An 18222-nucleotide genomic window follows, 5' to 3' on the forward strand; every position below is an offset into this window, starting at 1 on the left:
TGTTCCCTCAAGGGACTCCTCTGGCAGGCCAAGGATTCTTTTCTTTGAGAGTTCTCCAAAAAGCCAAATAAACAAGGACCAAGTTATAAAAAAAAGAAAACCTTTATTTCATGTACCAGGATTTTTTTTTGTAAGTTTCTGTTTTTAAAATTTTTTAACAGTCTGAAAAAAACCCACAACTTAAAGAAAATGGAGGTTGGTTTTGTGAACTGGTTTGAGCCAGACATGAGCAATATCCTAGGAAAAGCTTCCCCGCCAGTCCTAGTCCCTCCTTCTCTCTCCCTGTCTGACACATTCACTCTCACACCTAGGCACTCACTCATCTTCGCCGTTTGTTCTGTGAATGCCCAAGAACTCTGTGGGCATGAAATTCTTGAAAGCAGCTTTGGATCTAAACCAAAATACCAGACTCTGTCTATGCCAGAGCTTTGGAAACCAATTATAACTCAGTGCTTGGGGTGTGTGTGTGTGTGTGTTGTTTTTCATCTGTTCTTTCACATTTTAAAAGGCCTGAGGACCAGGTGGGGATGGCAGGCTGGGAGGGGTACGGAATTCAGCAGGAATCCCAGACACCCGGTACAGACTGAGGAATGCACCTGGATGATCAGTATCATTTAAGTGGTAACAGAGAGATAGCCGTGCTAGTCTATATATTATCAAAACAAAAAGCAGTCCAGTAGCACTTTAAAGACTAACGAAATAATTTATTAGGTGATGAGGTTTTGTGGGACAGACCCATTTCTTCAGACCATAGCCAAACCAGAACAGACTCAATATTTAAGGCACAGAGAACCAAAACTAGTAATCAAGATTGACAAATCAGAAAAATTATTATCAGGGTGAGCAAATCAGAGAGCAGAGGGGCAGAAGGAGGCAGGTGGGGGGTGGGTTTCAGGAATTAGATAAAGCAAAGTATTTAAAAGAGCCCCTATAATGAGTTAGAAAATTGCTGTCCCAGTTCAAACCACGTGTTAATGTGTCGAATTTGAATATAAAAGAGAGTTCAGCAGCCTCTCTTTCCAAACTGCTGTGAAAATTCCTCTGATTTGTCAACCTTGATTACTATTTTCAGTTCTCTGTGCCTTAAATATTGAGTCTGTTCTGGTTTGGCTATGATCTGAAGAAATGGGTCTGTCCCACGAAAGCTCACCTAATAAATTATTTTGTTAGTCTTTAAAGTGCTACCAGACTGCTTTTTTGTTTTGATACTATCATTTAAGCTTTCTCTATGCTTCTCCATCAGCACCAGACCTTCCCTTGAGCCCTAGGGAGAATTCATTTCACCTTGGACTGAAATTTCTCACATGCTGCTCCCCAACCCCTGCCCTGGAAAGGGACCCTGTTTTTCTGTGCTGAGGAGAAGTAGGATAAAGCAGCAATATTTGGGCCAGGGATTGTTTTAGGAACAGTGCCTCCTCTCCAGTGTGAGCTGAACTGTGGGACTTAAAGATCCTTAAAACTGGAGCAGCAGGAATTGGAACAGAATCAAGAGTGGGGCTGAGCAGCTGAAAGGGTCATCTGACCCACTCATAAACCTTCCACCCCTGGATCTCCCCTGGGATGCAACAGAAGGGATTCTGTTGTTTGCCTGTCCATGGAGAATTCTCGCAATCTGTGCTGGCCCTGGACTGGTCTGCTGCTGAGTGACACACACAGAAGCATAGTGACCACGCTCGCCTTCTGTTTGCTTTGCCCACTGTCCCTGCCATCCCTCGCTGTGTCCTGGTAGCAGCATTATAAAGGGAGCTGAATTACAAGTGGTTTCTGGGCCCTCTGGCATGTCAGCTCCCCTCAGCACAAAGCCTTGGTGCTCAAGGTCAGGCCAAGTCCCTGTTGCGTGCGATAGGCCCTGGGATGTGTCATGTGGCAGGTATGATGAGGGGGTTGGCAGGGTGGACGTTCTTGAAGGACGCAGGGAGGGATGGGCAGGTGTCAGAAGGGGTGAGGTGTGGCAAGGGTGCATATGAGTGGGAGGTGGTGTGTACCAGGACTGATTGCACTGTGGGCAGTGGAGTATCTGGGGTCACACCAGCAAGCGATGAGAATCAGGCACCATGCGTGCATGAGAAGGAGGAGCGCACGTACGTAGGAACACAAGGGCCTCACTGCCTTGCACTGTTTTTAATAATTGCCTCAGGGCAGAGCAAGTGTAACACACTGCCCCGGGGCAAGCGACTCGGCACCTCTGATCTGCTGGCCCTTTGGACCCACCCTGCTGGGTGTACATGACTGCCCCAGGGCCAGGCAGTGGGGAATAGGACCTTGACTAGAAGACTGGTCCAAGACTTGGAGCCTAATCCCGTGCCCGCTAATGTCAATGGACAGCCTCTCATTGGTTTCAGTGGGGCTGGGTCAGGCTCTTGTTGACTAGGCAAAACTGATATTTGAAAAGGTCTATACAGCAGTAGGCATCTCATGCCTGCTGACCCTGGGGCGCATGCACTGCGTGCCTGATGGGGGTGTGTGTGCGAGTGCTAGTCTCCTCATTAGCATCCGGTCCTTATACCGTCTGCCACCTACCCCCCAAATAGCAGCATCTTCCTCTCCTCAGGGAGAGATGTGTGTCAAGCACAAAGCCCTGTACCCGGCGGGGAGCCTTTCCCCTCCTGCCAGCTGGGTGTGCTCCGGCCTCTCTGTGATTTTTGATTTGCTAAAGGGATTCAATTGCTGTTTGCTTTTTACAAGACCCACCCCCACAACCACTAATTTGTATTTCCCTCCCTCCCCACCTCTAAAGCCCACGTTTTCACAGTTTAAAGCTGGAGAAAACAAAAATGAAAAGAAAAATACTATCTGGTTTGCTTGCAAGTAAATCCACTTACTGTATTTACATTTATTTATAGTTGGTTTTGTTTTATTAAAAAATTGCCACTTGGTTTTTATAAACTATTGTTTTTTTGCAATGTTGCTGTTAAATACAGGATCCCCAGGGACTAGTGAGTCCAGGTGGGACACCATTAACTCCCTGGGAGCCCTGGGGACCAGGGAATAAGCGTTAACCCCCTAGGATTCCCAAAGACAGGAAAGTCAATGTTAACCCTTCAAGGATCCACAAGAGATACATGAATCACCTTTGATCCCAGCATCTTGGCAAGTCTAAGTAGGTCACATGTCACCCCTAAGATCTCCAGGGTCATCATGAAACCCTAGAACTTCCACAGATACGCACATCACTGCTACACCGCCCGCTATGCTTCCTCTTCCGGAACCTGAGAGTCCACACTGGGTTAAAACTGAACAGAAAACAAACCAAAAAATTAAAGAATGAAACCTGGAAAAATCCAAAGAGCTGCCTGCTGCTCCTCCTCCCACTTAATTTTTGATTGGTTTGGTTTTGTTGTTTCTTGGTTCTCTTTTTCAATTTGTTTTTATTAAAATAATGGTACATGGGAAATCATGCATTTTCTTTTAAATTTATTTTCTATTTTTTAAATCTCTCTTGGTTTTTAAAGTTTTTTTTCTTTTTTTTCTTTTTTATACTTTTTTGTTATTGTTTCTTTTGTTTCCTTTCTTGTTTTGTTTTTTGTTTGTTTTTTGCTTTCGGAAGGTTTCCCCCAGGGTTGCTTTCTCTTCTCCCTCCCCTGCCCTCCCTGTTGCCCCCGCTCCTCCTCTTCCATTTCCTCCCCACCACCCGCCTGCTCCTTCCCCATTTTCAGCTCCTGGTGGCAGCTTCATACCGGGGTGGTCCGGCGGTTGGCTGTGTTAGTGTGGATAGAGTCCTTGTTCTCTTTCTGGATACAGTTGTGAACCTGGAGGAAACTGTTATCCCTGTCAGAATTGTAGGTGGCGGTGGGGGTGGAGGCGGCCTTCAGGGGGTCCCTGGTAAGGGTGTACATCGAGATCTCCGTTGATGGGAGGGTATTGAACCCCTTGATCCCGACGGGGGAGGCATCCCTGGAGTGTGAAGGCTCAGTGGACCGGGAACTGGAGCGACTGCGTCTCTGATAGCGGTAGCGGTAGCTGGGGATGCGGGTGATGGCAGAGGACTGGAGGTAGTCCGTGGCACGAGCGTTGGCACGCAGCTGTTTGTGCCGGTCAATAAACATGTGGACAGCCAGCACTCCAACCATCTCAGCTATAATGAAGGACAGGGCCCCAAAGTAGAAGGACCAACCATAGGAGTAACTGTTCTTCTTGGAGTCGCTTTTTGAGGGGTCTCCAGCGTTGGCTGATATGTACACAATGATGCCAATTATATTACTCAGACCTGTGGATGAGGGTAGGAGAGAGGGGAAAATATTAGTACATCCTTGAAGGAAAGGACAGCAGAAAGTGCAGGGTTAACGCCTAGGGTTCCACCTGTCTTCCCAAGAGTAGTCCAATGCTGGCGAGGGCCTGTCTGCTCACAGCTCCCCAAATGAGCCTCCAGCCTTGCCCCGCTTGGAACCTCTCGAGGGATTCCAAATGAGAGAGCAATTTATTCTGCAGGCTTCCCAAACCCTAAGCCTCACCCTGTGCTGGCACCCCAGTCAGTCCTGCCTCTCTCAATGAGACACGCACCTGCCCCAGCAGATGTAGACAGGAGCTTGGTCTCCATGCACAATCCAGTTTTGAGATCCAGCCTTCCTAGGCCTGCAGCTTTACAGCAAACTAGCCCTGGTCTGATGAAATTTATCTCCCATATTTCTTTCAACCCAAGGTAGTTACAGCCTGTGGACGTGCTCCAGGGCTTCGTCTCTCTGATGTCATATTCTGTCCAAGGTGGAAGCCGTCATGTAACTGAAGGGAGATGGGGCCATTCTGTTTTCTGAATCCTGCACTTGCACATGTAGAGGATTCTCTCTCTCTCTCTGCAAGGACCAGGTGCCATTTTGTGTTTCAGTTCAAATGCAGAATATCAGAGCGAGTCACTGTGTGCGCTCTCTCTCTCTCACACAGAGACTTTACATTTACTCTTTCTTGTTGAATGTTATCTTTCATCTGAAATAAAGCTCATCTAGACTGAAAAATATACATTGCGCTTTTTGCCTGTGCAAACAAACCATCTCTTTTCATTTCTACTCCCTGCTGCTCATCACCTGGAGAGCCTGTCACTCTCCCTCTTCTTTTTCCTTGCTCTTGTTCTTAAATTTTCTATCCCACCAACCCATTCGTCCCTTCTCTCTTTACCTGCAGACACGAAGAAGATGCCGGCACTAAGAATGATGTTGTGTCGAGTTTTGTAGAACTCGCTGGCTGCAATGCAGAGTCCACCCATGAAAAGCAGAATCACACTCAGGATTGGGAAAATACTAGAGGCCCTTACAGCCCCTGTGAAAAAGAGAGGGTGGGAGAGAAATAACAGCATGGGTGGGAGACAGAGGAAAGAGGTAAGAGAAAACAACCCAGGAGACAAAGAGATGGAATGGGGAGGGAACAGATATGGGGGGAAGACGAGAGCATGAGGGAGAAAGAAGATACAGGAGGAAAAGTAACGTGGAGAGGAGTGATTTAGGGAAGCATAAAGAGACAAAGGGGATGGAGAGAAGGAGACAGAAGGAGAGAATGGTCACAAATGGATTGTCCATGTGTTGGGTTGTCATTAAGACTATTAAAACTCAGTGGCAGTCAGTGGGGTTTGATGGCAGATGTTTACCTGGGACTTTTTCATAACCTGACTCCCTCCCAGGCATCTCACGCCTGCTTTTGTCCACACTGAGTGCGGCCCTTCTTCTATTATTCCCACCTGTAATTTGATGCAGTTGGGTTTTTAAAGAGCAGTGCCAACATCACAAATGCCTCACCCAAAGAATCAGTCAATGGCGCATGATTCGGAAACTGTACTTGCCTCCTATGAAGAGATTTGTAGAAAGCTGGAAAGCCGCCAAAGAGGCAGGAGAACAGTCTGTGGCTATTGGCAGAGGCTGCAGCCATCCCCGGCGCTGGGGTATAAAACTCATAATCTAATTCTTCAGCAGCCTAGGACTCCCAGTGGCGAGCTAAAGGGGCAACTCCACAACTTCATGCATGTTCCAGCCAGCAGATGACAGACATGCAAACACACACACACACACACAAATACACCTGTGCACACCCCATCCCTGGCAGAACTCACACTTATTTCAGCCAACAGAGTGTGGTGATGTGCTTTTGTACAACCCCCCCCTCAAATATTCTGCCCAGCAGAGAGCATTGGTATGGTTTGAAAGATGCTGTACAACACATCACAGATGCTTTAGTCAGTATTTTTATGACCAAGGCCTTGCAGGAAAGAAGAGATCAGGGGTTAGAGCCTTGCCCTTGTAAATGTAGGGGTGTGAGCTCAATCTTCAAGGGGTTCCTTCACGGGTCTAGGGGAGGTCAGATTTAAAAAACAAAAAATCTGTCAGGGATGGTGCCAGATCCTGCCCTGAGGACAGGGAACTAGACTCAATGACCACTGAAAGGTCCTTCTAGCTCTATGAGATATGTCTATCTCCATGATTGCGTTTTTGGAGACAGGGAGGGGATAGCTTGGTGGTTTGAGCATTGGCCTGCTAAACCCAGAGTGGTATGTTCAGTCCTTGAGGGGGTTTAAAAAAAATGTCTACCATGTCGCTTGGTCCACCAGTGAGCACAGGGTACCAGACCCCATGACCTCTGAAGGTAACTTCTAGCTCTACAAGGTGAGCATCTTTTCCTATTTATTAGGCCTCTCTTCTTCAGTGGAAAGACGAAGATGTTACAGTGTGAAATAAACACACAGTTTGAAAAGAACATGCATCAATGCAAGAGCAGCCCAATGCAAATTTTCTTTCAATGCAACAGGAGGGGAACTAACTTGTATAAAGCAAAAAAAGGGGTTTCCCTAGCCAGCGGGGACATTTGGTTCAGAGATTGTGTGGGAGAATCTATCCCTTCTAAGAGGTACTAGTGCTGAATTCTTGCTGATGCCATCTCTAGCACAACCCTTGCATGCTGTAAGCCCAAAGGGTATGAGGAACCACTCACTGTTCTCCAGTTCTACCTAGCGCTATGTCAGGGATGGATGGAAATAGTTGTTCGGATGGCTTTGGGAAAGCAGGGGAAGATTTAAGAATGGGGAGCCAGGCAACAGTGAGTAAATACCAAGTGGATGCCCACTGCAGGGAGGGGCCGTATGGAGATTCTGAGCATTCCAGCTCAAGGTCACAGCGTGAAACTCGGATGGGGACCAGAGGATAAGGTGAGGGGTGAAACCACAATTCTTTGTGACTGAGCTGAGCTAAGGGCCTTATTCATTTCTGAAGTTCCACGGAGCCAAATAACCACAGAAGAGAGGGGCTGTCACTGAACAGAGGAGACTGTTCCAGACCCTGCAGTCTGACGGGGAGGAGAGCTGAGTTTGGAAGGTCTTCTGCCCAGCCTTAGAATCTTGTGGGACAGAAATACACTGACATCCCCCACACCCTTCGTCCCGCCACTGGCCATTTGATTGTAAAGAACCGGAGCCATCTTCCCTCAATGGTCAACAAAACAAAACTGAGTCTTAATCAGATTTCCTGCTTTCCCTATCTCCTGGCTACTCTGATCCAGGCAGCAACCTAATCTAAAGATCAGAAACAACTTCTCAGATCAGTCTAGTCTGGTGAGTGGGCTGCACGAGCGGCCCTCCTCTATCTCAGTGGGCCACAAGTTTGTTGCAACCAAGGCGGTCTCCTGGGATAGGGCAATTTTGCTGCCCGCACTTGCCTACCTCAAATTTGTGGGATGGGCTGATAGAGCTGTAGCCGCACTCTGACTGGCTGCAGAGGGAGCGCATGGCTCTCACAGCCCATGTTCTGTGTAATGAGGTGCACCTCATGTCATGTGCCTTTGATTTACATGTGCGTCACTTTAATAATAGTGGTAGGAAAAAAAAGCCCTGTGTGGATAGAAACCAATGGAATCTGGCAACACTGCCCACAGGCAACAATAAACAAACTATCTCATGAGCCATACATAGAACCCCCATGGGCCATATATAGCCCACCACTCTCTTGGACAATCATATCAGTGCTACCAAGCCCAGCCCAGGTGAAGCTTCAACATACTCCAATTTGGAAGAAGGGCTGGGAAGAACCTGCCCAAATCAGGCTGCCTCCAAATCAGCATGAGGCTCCTTCTACCAGACATGACCCAGCAAGCATCTCACCATATCCCGATATCCCGCTTCATTGAACATTGCTACTTCCTAAGGGATTTTGCCTTGGGGATTTGTTTTAAAGGGGACATGAGAGGGAAAACAGGCCGTTTGATCTACACTTGTCTCCTTTCGGAGGAGACAGCAATCTGTAGCCCTCTGTGGGCTCTTCCCCAAAACAAATGTTCCAAAGCTCTTGCTAAAAAGAGATCAACGCCAGCATGCAGGTCTTCACGAGCAAACCTGGACTCAGAGGTAACCCTACAGCAATACACCAGCATGCCCATCCCCTGCTAAGGAGGGTCATCCACCTTTGCAGCACTGGCACTCGAGCTGGTTGGTAAGCAATGCAACAGAAATACATTTTAAGAAAACATTCTCCTTGGAATTGTTTAAAAGCACAGAGTGTGGGTAAATATTTTAGCTTAAATACAGGAGAGAAAATCCTAGCACGGTCTCCCTCTTTCATCCCCACAGATGATCTTGAAAGAATCCCAAATTTGTCTAACACCACGATGCTGCTGGGCCTCCGGCAGGATCCAAACACACACGAGTCAGAAACTGGCAACTTGCAGAGATCCCCAGCCCTAGCAGATCCCTGACGCTTAGCCTGCACAATTAAAAGCCATGTCTTTTGGGCGCCATTAGAGCAAAGATCTCCTCTCTTACTATCAACAGGTTCTGTGCTCGTGGAGGGGCGGTGGGACACAGAGGTGGAGATTAGCTGGGGGAGCCTGGGACAAAAAGATACTTTGTTGTAAAGGATGACTGAGCCTCTGCTTTTGCACAGAACAGAAGGGCTCTCTTTTTACCAGTGAGGATTTTACAGACCACAAAGAGCTACACAGCTTTCCAGGCTGGCTCCATCTGCCTATCCATGGGCGTTGTGACCTCAGCCCTCGTGTCCCAGGTTGAACTCTGATCTCTGCTGTCTCTGTTTTCCGCTTGTGCGACATTGTGGTGATACGCCCCACGCTAAGTGCAACATTTCTCTCAGTGGCCCTGGTACACATTCCTCAGTCTTTTCTGTGCTCCAAAGAGCAGCGTTAGCCACATCAACCTCTGGTCTAACCATGCTGTTCCCTGTGCCAGCCACTCTACAGCCCTTATCCACAGCCCACTTCAGCGAACGCTCTCTCTGTGAAAGGCGACTGATCAGTGGCTCTGGTGACAGAAGCAGGTACTGCTGCGAGCTTTCCCATCTAAGCACTGCCCAGCACAAACCTACTTAGACTTTGAAATCTGATATGACTACGGTAGAAGGATTCAGTATCTGAACCCTTTACTAACGGGGACAGCATAAGAAGTGGTGTGAGCTTTCATGCTCCTGTCCTGTTCACGCACGCACGCACGCACGCACGCACGCACGCACGCACACGAGTCCCAGCGTCCCCACTAGTGTGCCTACTTCCTCTCTTGCACACACACACACACACACACACACAGAGTCCCAGCCTCCTCACTAGTGCGCCTACCCCCTCGCGTGAAAAGGCTCCTACATGTCAGGGAATTTAGTCTTTATGATCCACTCAATCCTCGGTTGTGCCACTGCCACTGCTGCCAAGACTGCTAATTAGCGTCTCATGGTGATTGTTCCTAGGAGGTGACTGCTCGTTCCAGAAATAGATTAAGACCACTGACTCATTTTATGTGCATCTACAATTATTAGCGGGTAATGACTCCTGGTCTTTAATGACCTGGCCCGCATTAGATTCAGTGAGGCAGAAGCGAAAGTCTTGTGACCTCAGACTCAAAGACTCTCATCTCCTTGCCTAGGGACGAGATGGAACAAGTGAGCTACAGTTTATGCAGAAGTAACTATAACCAACTCTCAATCCACAGGGATACTCCATCCCTCCCACCTGAGAGATGATTGCAGCTAGCGACAGTTAATGCTTCTGCTGTCTCCCTTCCTCCTTAGGGTTGTTTTCACTGGAAGTCCATTATTTGTTTTGATTTTCTGACCTGACAGGGTATTTTCTTTGCATCTCGGAGATGCTTCCTTCTCCTGTCAATATTTTTCAAAGGTGGGGGTGGGCGGGGGGAGGAAGGTTGAGGGGCTACAGAATCTTATCACAATTAAATACCTTGAATAAAAAACCCTTTAATTGAATCTAGAAGCATCTGGTAGATTTGGTTTTGTAGAGGCAGGAGTGGGTTTGTTAGTGGGAGGCAGGGAGCCCTCTGACACACATAGTCAGATGGTCTTAGGGATGCTCCGTCAGTTCTTCGAGATTTTTTCCTCATTTGGCATGTGAATCCTCAAGGGAACCAGACTTTGGACAGCGTCATCTCCAGGAAGCAAAGGGCACCCAGCACTAGCACCTACAATCAGTGCCGAGGAAAAGAGCCCGCAGACTTACGGAGGAAATATTCTGCTGTGTCGGCTTCGTAATCTGTATCCTCAGGGAAGTGATCGATTTGCTTACACAGACCTTTAAAATTCCCTGCAAAACAAGAGAAGAAAAACAAATGAGAACATCAGAAACCAGCCGAGGCAAACTGCTCCCCTCTGGGCCATTCTGTCTGCCCTCTTCTGCCTCCTTCCTTACATGTCTGTGCACTGAGCTCTCAGCTATTCCCTTCTATACACGCCCATCCCCCTTTCACATCTCCATATCCACATGGAAACATAGGAATTGCTGTGCTAGGTCAGACCTAAGATCTGTCTAGCTCAGTATCCTGTGTGTGACAGTGGCCAGCACCAGAGACATCAGAGGAAAGAGTCAGAACTTCACAGTAAGCAGGTGTGGAATTATCTCCCCACATTCCATCTCATCCTGATCCTTTGCAGAGACTGGTTGTTCACAGTTTTTTTGTTAACATCAACTATGATAACTCTAGGTCTTTCCTGGCATCGTATAAATGTCCATTCCTTTTCTGAATCATGATAAATCCTTGGCCTCAATGCCTTCCTGTGGCAGTGAATTTCCCAGTCTCTTTACATGTTGTGTGAAAAGCTTTTTATTTTTATCAGTTTTGAGTTTGCCATTTTAAAATTTCATGTCCTGTCCTTTGTCTTGTGTGACAAGACAGGGAGAACAGATGTTCCTGATTTACCTTCTTAGATCATACATTATTTAATGGATTTCCAGCATGTCCATTCCCATTTGTCCTCTTCTAAAGCGAACAAAGTCTTTTTAAAAATCTTCTTTCCCCATGCGTTTAGTGTCTTTTCAATCTGCTCTGACCCCATCTCATTTTTCCATAGCACCCCACTTACACATAAATGGTAAGGAATCTGGGGGCTCTATCCTGATCCAATGGTCATTGGTCCAACTGCATGCATGCAGCTGTGGGGTGTACCTTAAGCTTCAAAAACCTCAGGATTTTAGCACTTGAGCAGAAGGACAATCTCCCTGAACTGTTAGTAATAGGGCTCTTACCCACACAAGGCCAGCCACCAGCAGTACAAGTAAGCAAGGCCCAAGATATTACAACATGCACATGCACACACACATACTCACAGAGCCTCAAACCTCCAACCCCATGGTCTACATTATGGTGGGAGGAGCATGGAAGTACAGCTCCTTGAGCCCTGCTGCTGACACCTTGAACCCGAGCAAAAACTGCAGCAGGGTAGCAGAACCGTGTTTTAAACATCTGGCTTCACACTGTCCCTGCCTTGGGGAATGGGGCATTCACGCTATTGCAAAATGACAGCAGGGGGACAATCTTGCTCATCTCTGTAGGCCCCTTCCTCCACATGCAGTGTCCCTCTCTTCTCCTGGGTCTTCACAGTGGTGTCATCCATAAGAACATAAGAATGGCCATACTGGGTCAGACCAAAGGTCCATCCAGCCCAGCATCCCATCTGCTGACGGTGGCCAATGCCAGGTGCCCCAGAGAAGGAGAACAGAAGACAATGATCAAGTGATTTATCTCCTGCCATCCATCTCCTGCCCTTGTTCTGAAGGCTAGGGCACCATACTTGATCCCTGGCTAACAGCCATTTATGGACCTAACCTGCAAAAATTTATCAAGCTCTTTTTTAAACCCTAATAGAGTCCTGGCCTTCACAGCCTCCTCGGGCAAGGAGTTCCACAGGTTGACTGTGCGCTGTGTGAAGAAAAATTTCCTTTTATTAGTTTTGAACCTACTACCCATCAATTTCATTTGGTGTCCCCTAGTTCTTGTATTATGGGAAAAGGTAAATAATTTTTCTATATTCACTTTCTCCACACCATTCATGATTTTATATACCTCTATCATATCGCCCCTCAATCGCCTCTTTTCCAAACTGAAAAGTCCCAGTCTCTCTAGCCTCTCCCCATATGGGACCCGTTCCAAGCCCCTAATCATCTTAGTCGCCCTTTTCTGAACCTTTTCTAATGCCAATATATCTTTTTTGAGGTGAGGAGACCACATCTGTACGCAGTACTCAAGATGTGGGCGTACCATAGTTTTATATAGGGGAAGTATGATATCTTTTGTCTTATTATCGATCCCTTTTTTAATAATTCCTAACATCCTATTTGCCTTACTAACTGCCGCTGCACACTGCGTGGATGTCTCCAGAGAACTATCCACTATAACTCCAAGATCCCTTTCCTGATCTGTCGTAGCTAAATTTGACCCCATCATGTAGTACGTGTAATTTGGGTTATTTTTTCCAACATGCATTACCTTACACTTACCCACATTAAATTTCATTTGCCATTTTGCTGCCCAATCACTCAGTTTGCTGAGATCTTTTTGTAGTTCTTCACAATCTGTTTTGGTTTTGACTGTCCTGAACAACTTGGTGTCATCTGCAAACTTTGCCACCTCACTGCTTACCTCATTTTCTAGATCATTGATGAACAAGTTGAACAGTAAAACTAATTGACCTGGACTAGCTGAGAAGGGGAAGCTGTGGTGTCTGCACAGTGACTGAGGCCATTTGGCTTGCAGACACCCATCCCTTAGGCTCCACAGCAGGAGTTCAGCCAGTGCAGAGGTATTTGTGCAAGAGCCCTGGGCCCAGATGCTTTAACTTTATGGAATAGCTGCTCTTGAGGCCTATGCTCCTGGCAGCAGCCCCACACTGAGGTGGGCTGAAGGGAGATCTCAGCCCGGAGAGCAACAAATCCTGGGGGTCCTTAGGGATCTAAATTGCCTTAAAAGGAATAATGTTAACAATGCCCACAACACTGACTGGAGGAGTCAGAAATGGAGGAGGTGGGGTCCCCTACAGCCCTATCTGCCATGCAGAGGGAATGGTATTATTTGTGAGGAGCACATATGAGATATTCCAGTCCCAACCTTTCCCAGCAGGAGGCCATGCAAGAAACAACACAGGTGTCCTGGTAAAAGGAACATCCTGGGAAGATTCTCTCCACATTTGTGGACAGGACTTTGGGACATTTGAAGATGGAGATAGAGCACAAAGAATCATCCCAGGGTTTACTCTGAGCCCAGACTCTGCTTCAGCAGGGCTTTGGGAGTTTAAGGCAAGTCATTGCTGTGTAGCTGTCCATGCAGTACTGATAGTTATGCTCCTCAATATCAAATCTCTCTGCTTTGATTCTATCTGATCCGTTTATCTCTGCTATTTTAAAGGCACCATGGTATCTAACAACCAATTGCCGGAGCTCCCATTAAGGAGGCAGAGGCAAATCTAAGATCTGAGTCTACTAGAAGGTAGGAGCAAAATACCTTTCGGTACTACTGAAGTTTTCACTCCTCACTAATCCATACTGAGAGCAGCTTATTCCTTTCTGCCCCATCTCCTCCTGTGGACTGCAGGGGGAAACCACTATGCCTCTCTTACCACACAGAGCTCCCCCGTTCAGGAAGTACCTGATCTGCAGCCACGATTCTCCTTGAAGGAATGCCTCACAGCCAAAAGAATCCACTGCCCCTTCCTCCCACACCATGCCCTGCGCACCCCTCTCCCGCATGGAAGGCAGCTAAAGCACGATGCACTTGAGATGCCTTTGCCCAGGTGTGGCACAAACCCTTCCCTCGTCTTTATGGATGCCCGGACACAGTCTGCAAATGGTCAAGTTCTGCTGAGTCATCAGTTGCCTCTCCCCAGATGATGTGCGTCTGTTTGCTGTGGAGGGGCATCTTTTCCTTCCCTTGCTCCTGACTGCTTGCGATGGCCAGCAGTCTGTGAAAGAGGAGCACCTCTGACCTACAAGCTGTTTTCTGGGCCCCCTGACTGGGGCTCTCTGCTCTTCAATCCCAATCTCCCCTGGTTTCCCTACCTGCAGAAAAGCAACTCTCAGCAACCAGCCGGTGGCATAACTTTGCCCACAGAGTCACAGGGAACAAAGACTGTGTTGTCCCCATTATAGTTATGCCCTACCCCTTTCCCTTGATCTTAAATTGCTCATCTTCCAGTTTTTGCCACTCTAAACCCTTTGATGCTCTCATGCTCGGCAGCACCTCAGCGGACCATCCCTTTTACTGGCAGCAACAGAAAAGCCTCCAGAGGCAGATTTGACCCATCTGGTTGGCTCCCTATGGGAGCTCTTCACCTCCCTCCACCTCACTCAATAGGTAATGCCCCTTCCCACCCCACGCCATGGGCAAAGGAGACAGACTCAGTGCCCCAGCGAATAAAGCAAAACAGATGACCACAGCCTTTTGGGAGATGGCAACAGCCAGGAACAAGCCCAAGATTTTCTTTCTTTCTCTCTCTCTGTACCTATGTCTACACTAGCCCCTTCCTTTTGGAAGGGGCATGGTAATGAGGGAGTTTGGAAGATGCTAATGAGGTACTGACATGAATATGTAGCACCTCATTAGCATAATGGCAGCTGTGCATGATTTGAGAGTGCTGCTTTCGGAATGCATGCCATCTGTGTAGATGGGGGCCTTTTGAAAGGACCCCCTGGACTCTGAAAGCCCCTTCTTCCTATTTGGTTTTTGGAAGAAGGGGCTTTCAGTCAGAGGTCCTTTCAAAACGCCCCCATCTACACAGACAGTGGCTGTCAGAAAGAGGCACTCTCCAGTAGCACTGGGCTGCCACTATGCTAATGAGGTGCTGCATATTCATGCCAGCACCTCATTAGCATCTTCCAAACTCCCTCCCTAGTGTAGATGTAGCCTGTGTGCGTGCGTGCATGTGTGCACCTTGTGCTTTTAGCTTGGTTAATTCTTGCGTGAAAACCAGGCAGCTGATGAAGGATGAAGCATCTTGTGCATGACAGTTTTTGTAAGGCCTCCTCTGGGTATGCTACAGAGTGTGGCAGAGTCAGCCTCATTCCTGGGCCCCGGCCCCATGTTCTGTTCTCATGTAGCTTGGGTCCCATGTGTCCTAGCCACAGCTTGCCCCGATTCCCCTTGGCTGAAGAGGTCTGGGGTAGGGGCCCCCTGATCACCTGTGGGGAGGGGAGTCCCAACACTCCCTATGGGAGCTCTTCATCTCCCTCCACTGTCTCTGGCAGTGCTGGGGATCTTCTCTGCTTCCTCACTCCCAACTCCTCTGTTCTCACCTCCCTCCAACTTCCTCTTCTGCTCTCCTCCCAGCAGGGGAGGCCTTTCATGTAGGCCCCACATTCTCTGTCCCCTCCCACGAGCACAACCAGGAGGACTCCTTGCCCAGTACTACAGAAGTCCTCTCCCAGAACCCAGCTACAGGGCCCTTGCCCATATATTCACAAGTCCTTCCCTCAGCCCAGATACTTTACCCGAACTCTCAATACCCCATACCTCAGCCACAGTGCCCACCTTTCCCAGACCCCACCCTCCAAGCTCAGGGATCCAAAGAAAGAAACAGTCTGATGATCAGTCCCAGTTTCTTGTACTCAACCCTCTCCTTCTCTCAGGGCACGCTGGGAACTGCAGCTGCTAGGACCCCTTTAGCTAGGGTGACCATATTTCCCTGTGTGAAATACAGGACACCTGGTAAAATTGCTTGGAATTAAGTGAGTTCAATGGCAATCCATTAGAACTAGTCAGTACAAACAGTCAGTGTAACATAAAGTTGACTGCATGCCCATTTACAAGATACACTGCATTATTATAACAAAAATAGGTAAAAATTATATATCTATATATATATCTATATATATATATATCTACAATTGAGTGGTTATTGCTCTATAAAAGTGCCTGCCTTGTCCTAATCTCGCTGTTCCTCAGAGTGGGGGGCTGGTAGTCTGAGAGAGAGAGGTGCAGGAGGCTGGGGTATGTGAGAGAGCTGCTGGAAATCAGGGCTGGGTGTGTGTGCAGGATAGCAGGAGTCTGGGAACAGGTTCTGGAACAATATAACCCCCTCCCATCCCATTTAAATTACATGGAGTCAGTGGATTTACAACAGGTAAATTATAGAATCCTAGGGCTGGAAGGGACCTCAGGAAGTCATTGAGTCCAGCCTCCTGCTTCAAGCAGGATCAACCCTAACTAGATCATGCCAGCCAGGACTTAGCCAAGACTTAAAAACCTCTAGGGATGGAGATTCCACCACCTCTCTGGGCAACGCATTCCAGTGCTTCACCACCCTTCCGGTGAAATAGTTTTTCCTAATAGCCAACCTACTCCTCTCCTTCTGCAACTCCAGACCATTGCTCCTTGTTCTGCCATCTGTCACCACTGAGAACAGTTTCTCTTCAACTTTCTGAAAGGGAGCTCTAAAGAGGATGAAGGCTGCTATCAAATCACCCCTCAGTCTTCTCTTCTGCAAACTAAATAAGCCCCAATTCCTCAGCCTCTCCTCACAGGTCATGGGCTCCTGTCCCTTAATCATTTTCGTTGCCCTCCACTGAACCTGCTCCAGTACATTCACATCCTTTCTATACTTTGGGGCCTAAAACTGGACACAGTACTCCAGATATGGCCACACCAGTGCCAAATAGAGAGGAACAACAACTTCTCTAGATCTGCTCGAAATGCTCCTCCCAATATGCTGTTAGCCTTCTTGGCTAAAAGGACACACTGGTTACTCATAAAAACAAAAAGCAGTCAAGTAGCACTTTAAAGACTAGCAAAATAATTTATTAGGTGAGTTTTCTTGGGACAGACCCACTTCTTCAGACCATAGCCAGACCAGAACAGACTCAATATTTAAGGCACAGAGAACCAAAAAGTGTAATCAAGGACAAATCAGAAAAAAAAAGATCAAGGTGAGCAGATCAGAGAGTGGAGGGATCATTTTTTTCTGATTTGTCCTCCTTGACTACTGTTTTTGGTTCTCTGTGCCTTAAATATTGAGTCTGTTCTGGTCTGGCTATGGTCTGAAGAAGTGGGTCTGTCCCACGAAAGCTCATCACCTAATAAACTATTTTGCTAGTCTTTAAAGTGCTACTTGACAGCTTTTTGTTTTGATAGTGTATAGACTAGCACGGCTCCCTCTCTGTTACTGGTCACTCATATTCAGCCTTTCATCCACCATAATCCGTAGGTCCCTTTACGCTGTACTGGTGCTTAGCCAGTCAGTCCCCAGCCTACACAATGCTTGGGATTCTTCCATCCCAAGTGCAGAAGTCCACACTTCTCCTTGTTGAACCACATGAGGTTTCTTTTGGCCCAATGCTCCAATATATCCAGGTCACTCTGTATGGTGCCTGCTTGTTTCCTAGTTCCACCTCCCACCCCACCCAGTTCTGGTTCAGCTAACTCCCTCGTTCCCCAGGGCAGAGCAAGATTAAGATAAGGGCTGTAGCCTAATGGTTCAAACACCCCTCCCCAAACAAATGCTAACACTTGATGGAACTCACTTATCTGGAAATCCAGCTCTAATTGAAAAGTCAAACAAATAAACAGGCTCTATGGTAAAGTTTTTCCAGTTTTTAATTTACCATGCACCAAATTGCAAAGTAACAGGATCTTTTTATCAGGTTTCAGATAGTTACAAATCCCAAAAGAATTACTGTTGAAAACAGAATTCTTTCCCTTCTAAACCATTAACACCTATGCAAAGTGGAGCAGCCAAACTCCCTACCCCACCCTATTTCTCCCATCACCACACCTTTTGCCACCTCCTCTCAAAGGGTGAGGGGGGCTGTGGCTCTGGGCTTTGAGGAAATGCAAAGGCAGAAAGAATGGAGCAGTGTGTTAGCATCCACAAAGGGGGAGACGGGGTCCCACCTGGCACACCTGCCTGAGTGATTTAAAAGGGTCTGGAACTCTCAGATCCTTTAAGATTACCTGGCATCCTGGGCACTTGCTCCATTTCCCCCTCCATCCATCAGTGGGGCAGGCTGAGCCCCCTCCTGCACTCCAAACCCCCTGGG

General features: G+C 47.6%; 1 protein-coding gene across 1 annotated transcript in view; it reads right to left on the reverse strand.

Annotated features, from left to right (window-relative positions):
* Positions 1-3671: 3671 nt before the first annotated feature.
* The window catches only part of CACNG2 (calcium voltage-gated channel auxiliary subunit gamma 2), a 76570-nt gene continuing 62019 nt past the window's right edge, over positions 3672-18222 (reverse strand). Inside the window, exons 2-4 of the mRNA XM_074983853.1 lie at positions 10423-10506; positions 5110-5250; positions 3672-4207 (exon numbers count right to left, since the gene is read on the reverse strand). Of these exons, the coding sequence (XP_074839954.1) occupies positions 3672-4207; positions 5110-5250; positions 10423-10506 (761 nt within the window). The remainder of the gene's footprint in view (positions 4208-5109; positions 5251-10422; positions 10507-18222) is intronic.

This window comes from Carettochelys insculpta, chromosome 1 (assembly GCF_033958435.1).
Source record: "Carettochelys insculpta isolate YL-2023 chromosome 1, ASM3395843v1, whole genome shotgun sequence".
Lineage (NCBI taxonomy): Eukaryota > Metazoa > Chordata > Testudines > Carettochelyidae > Carettochelys > Carettochelys insculpta.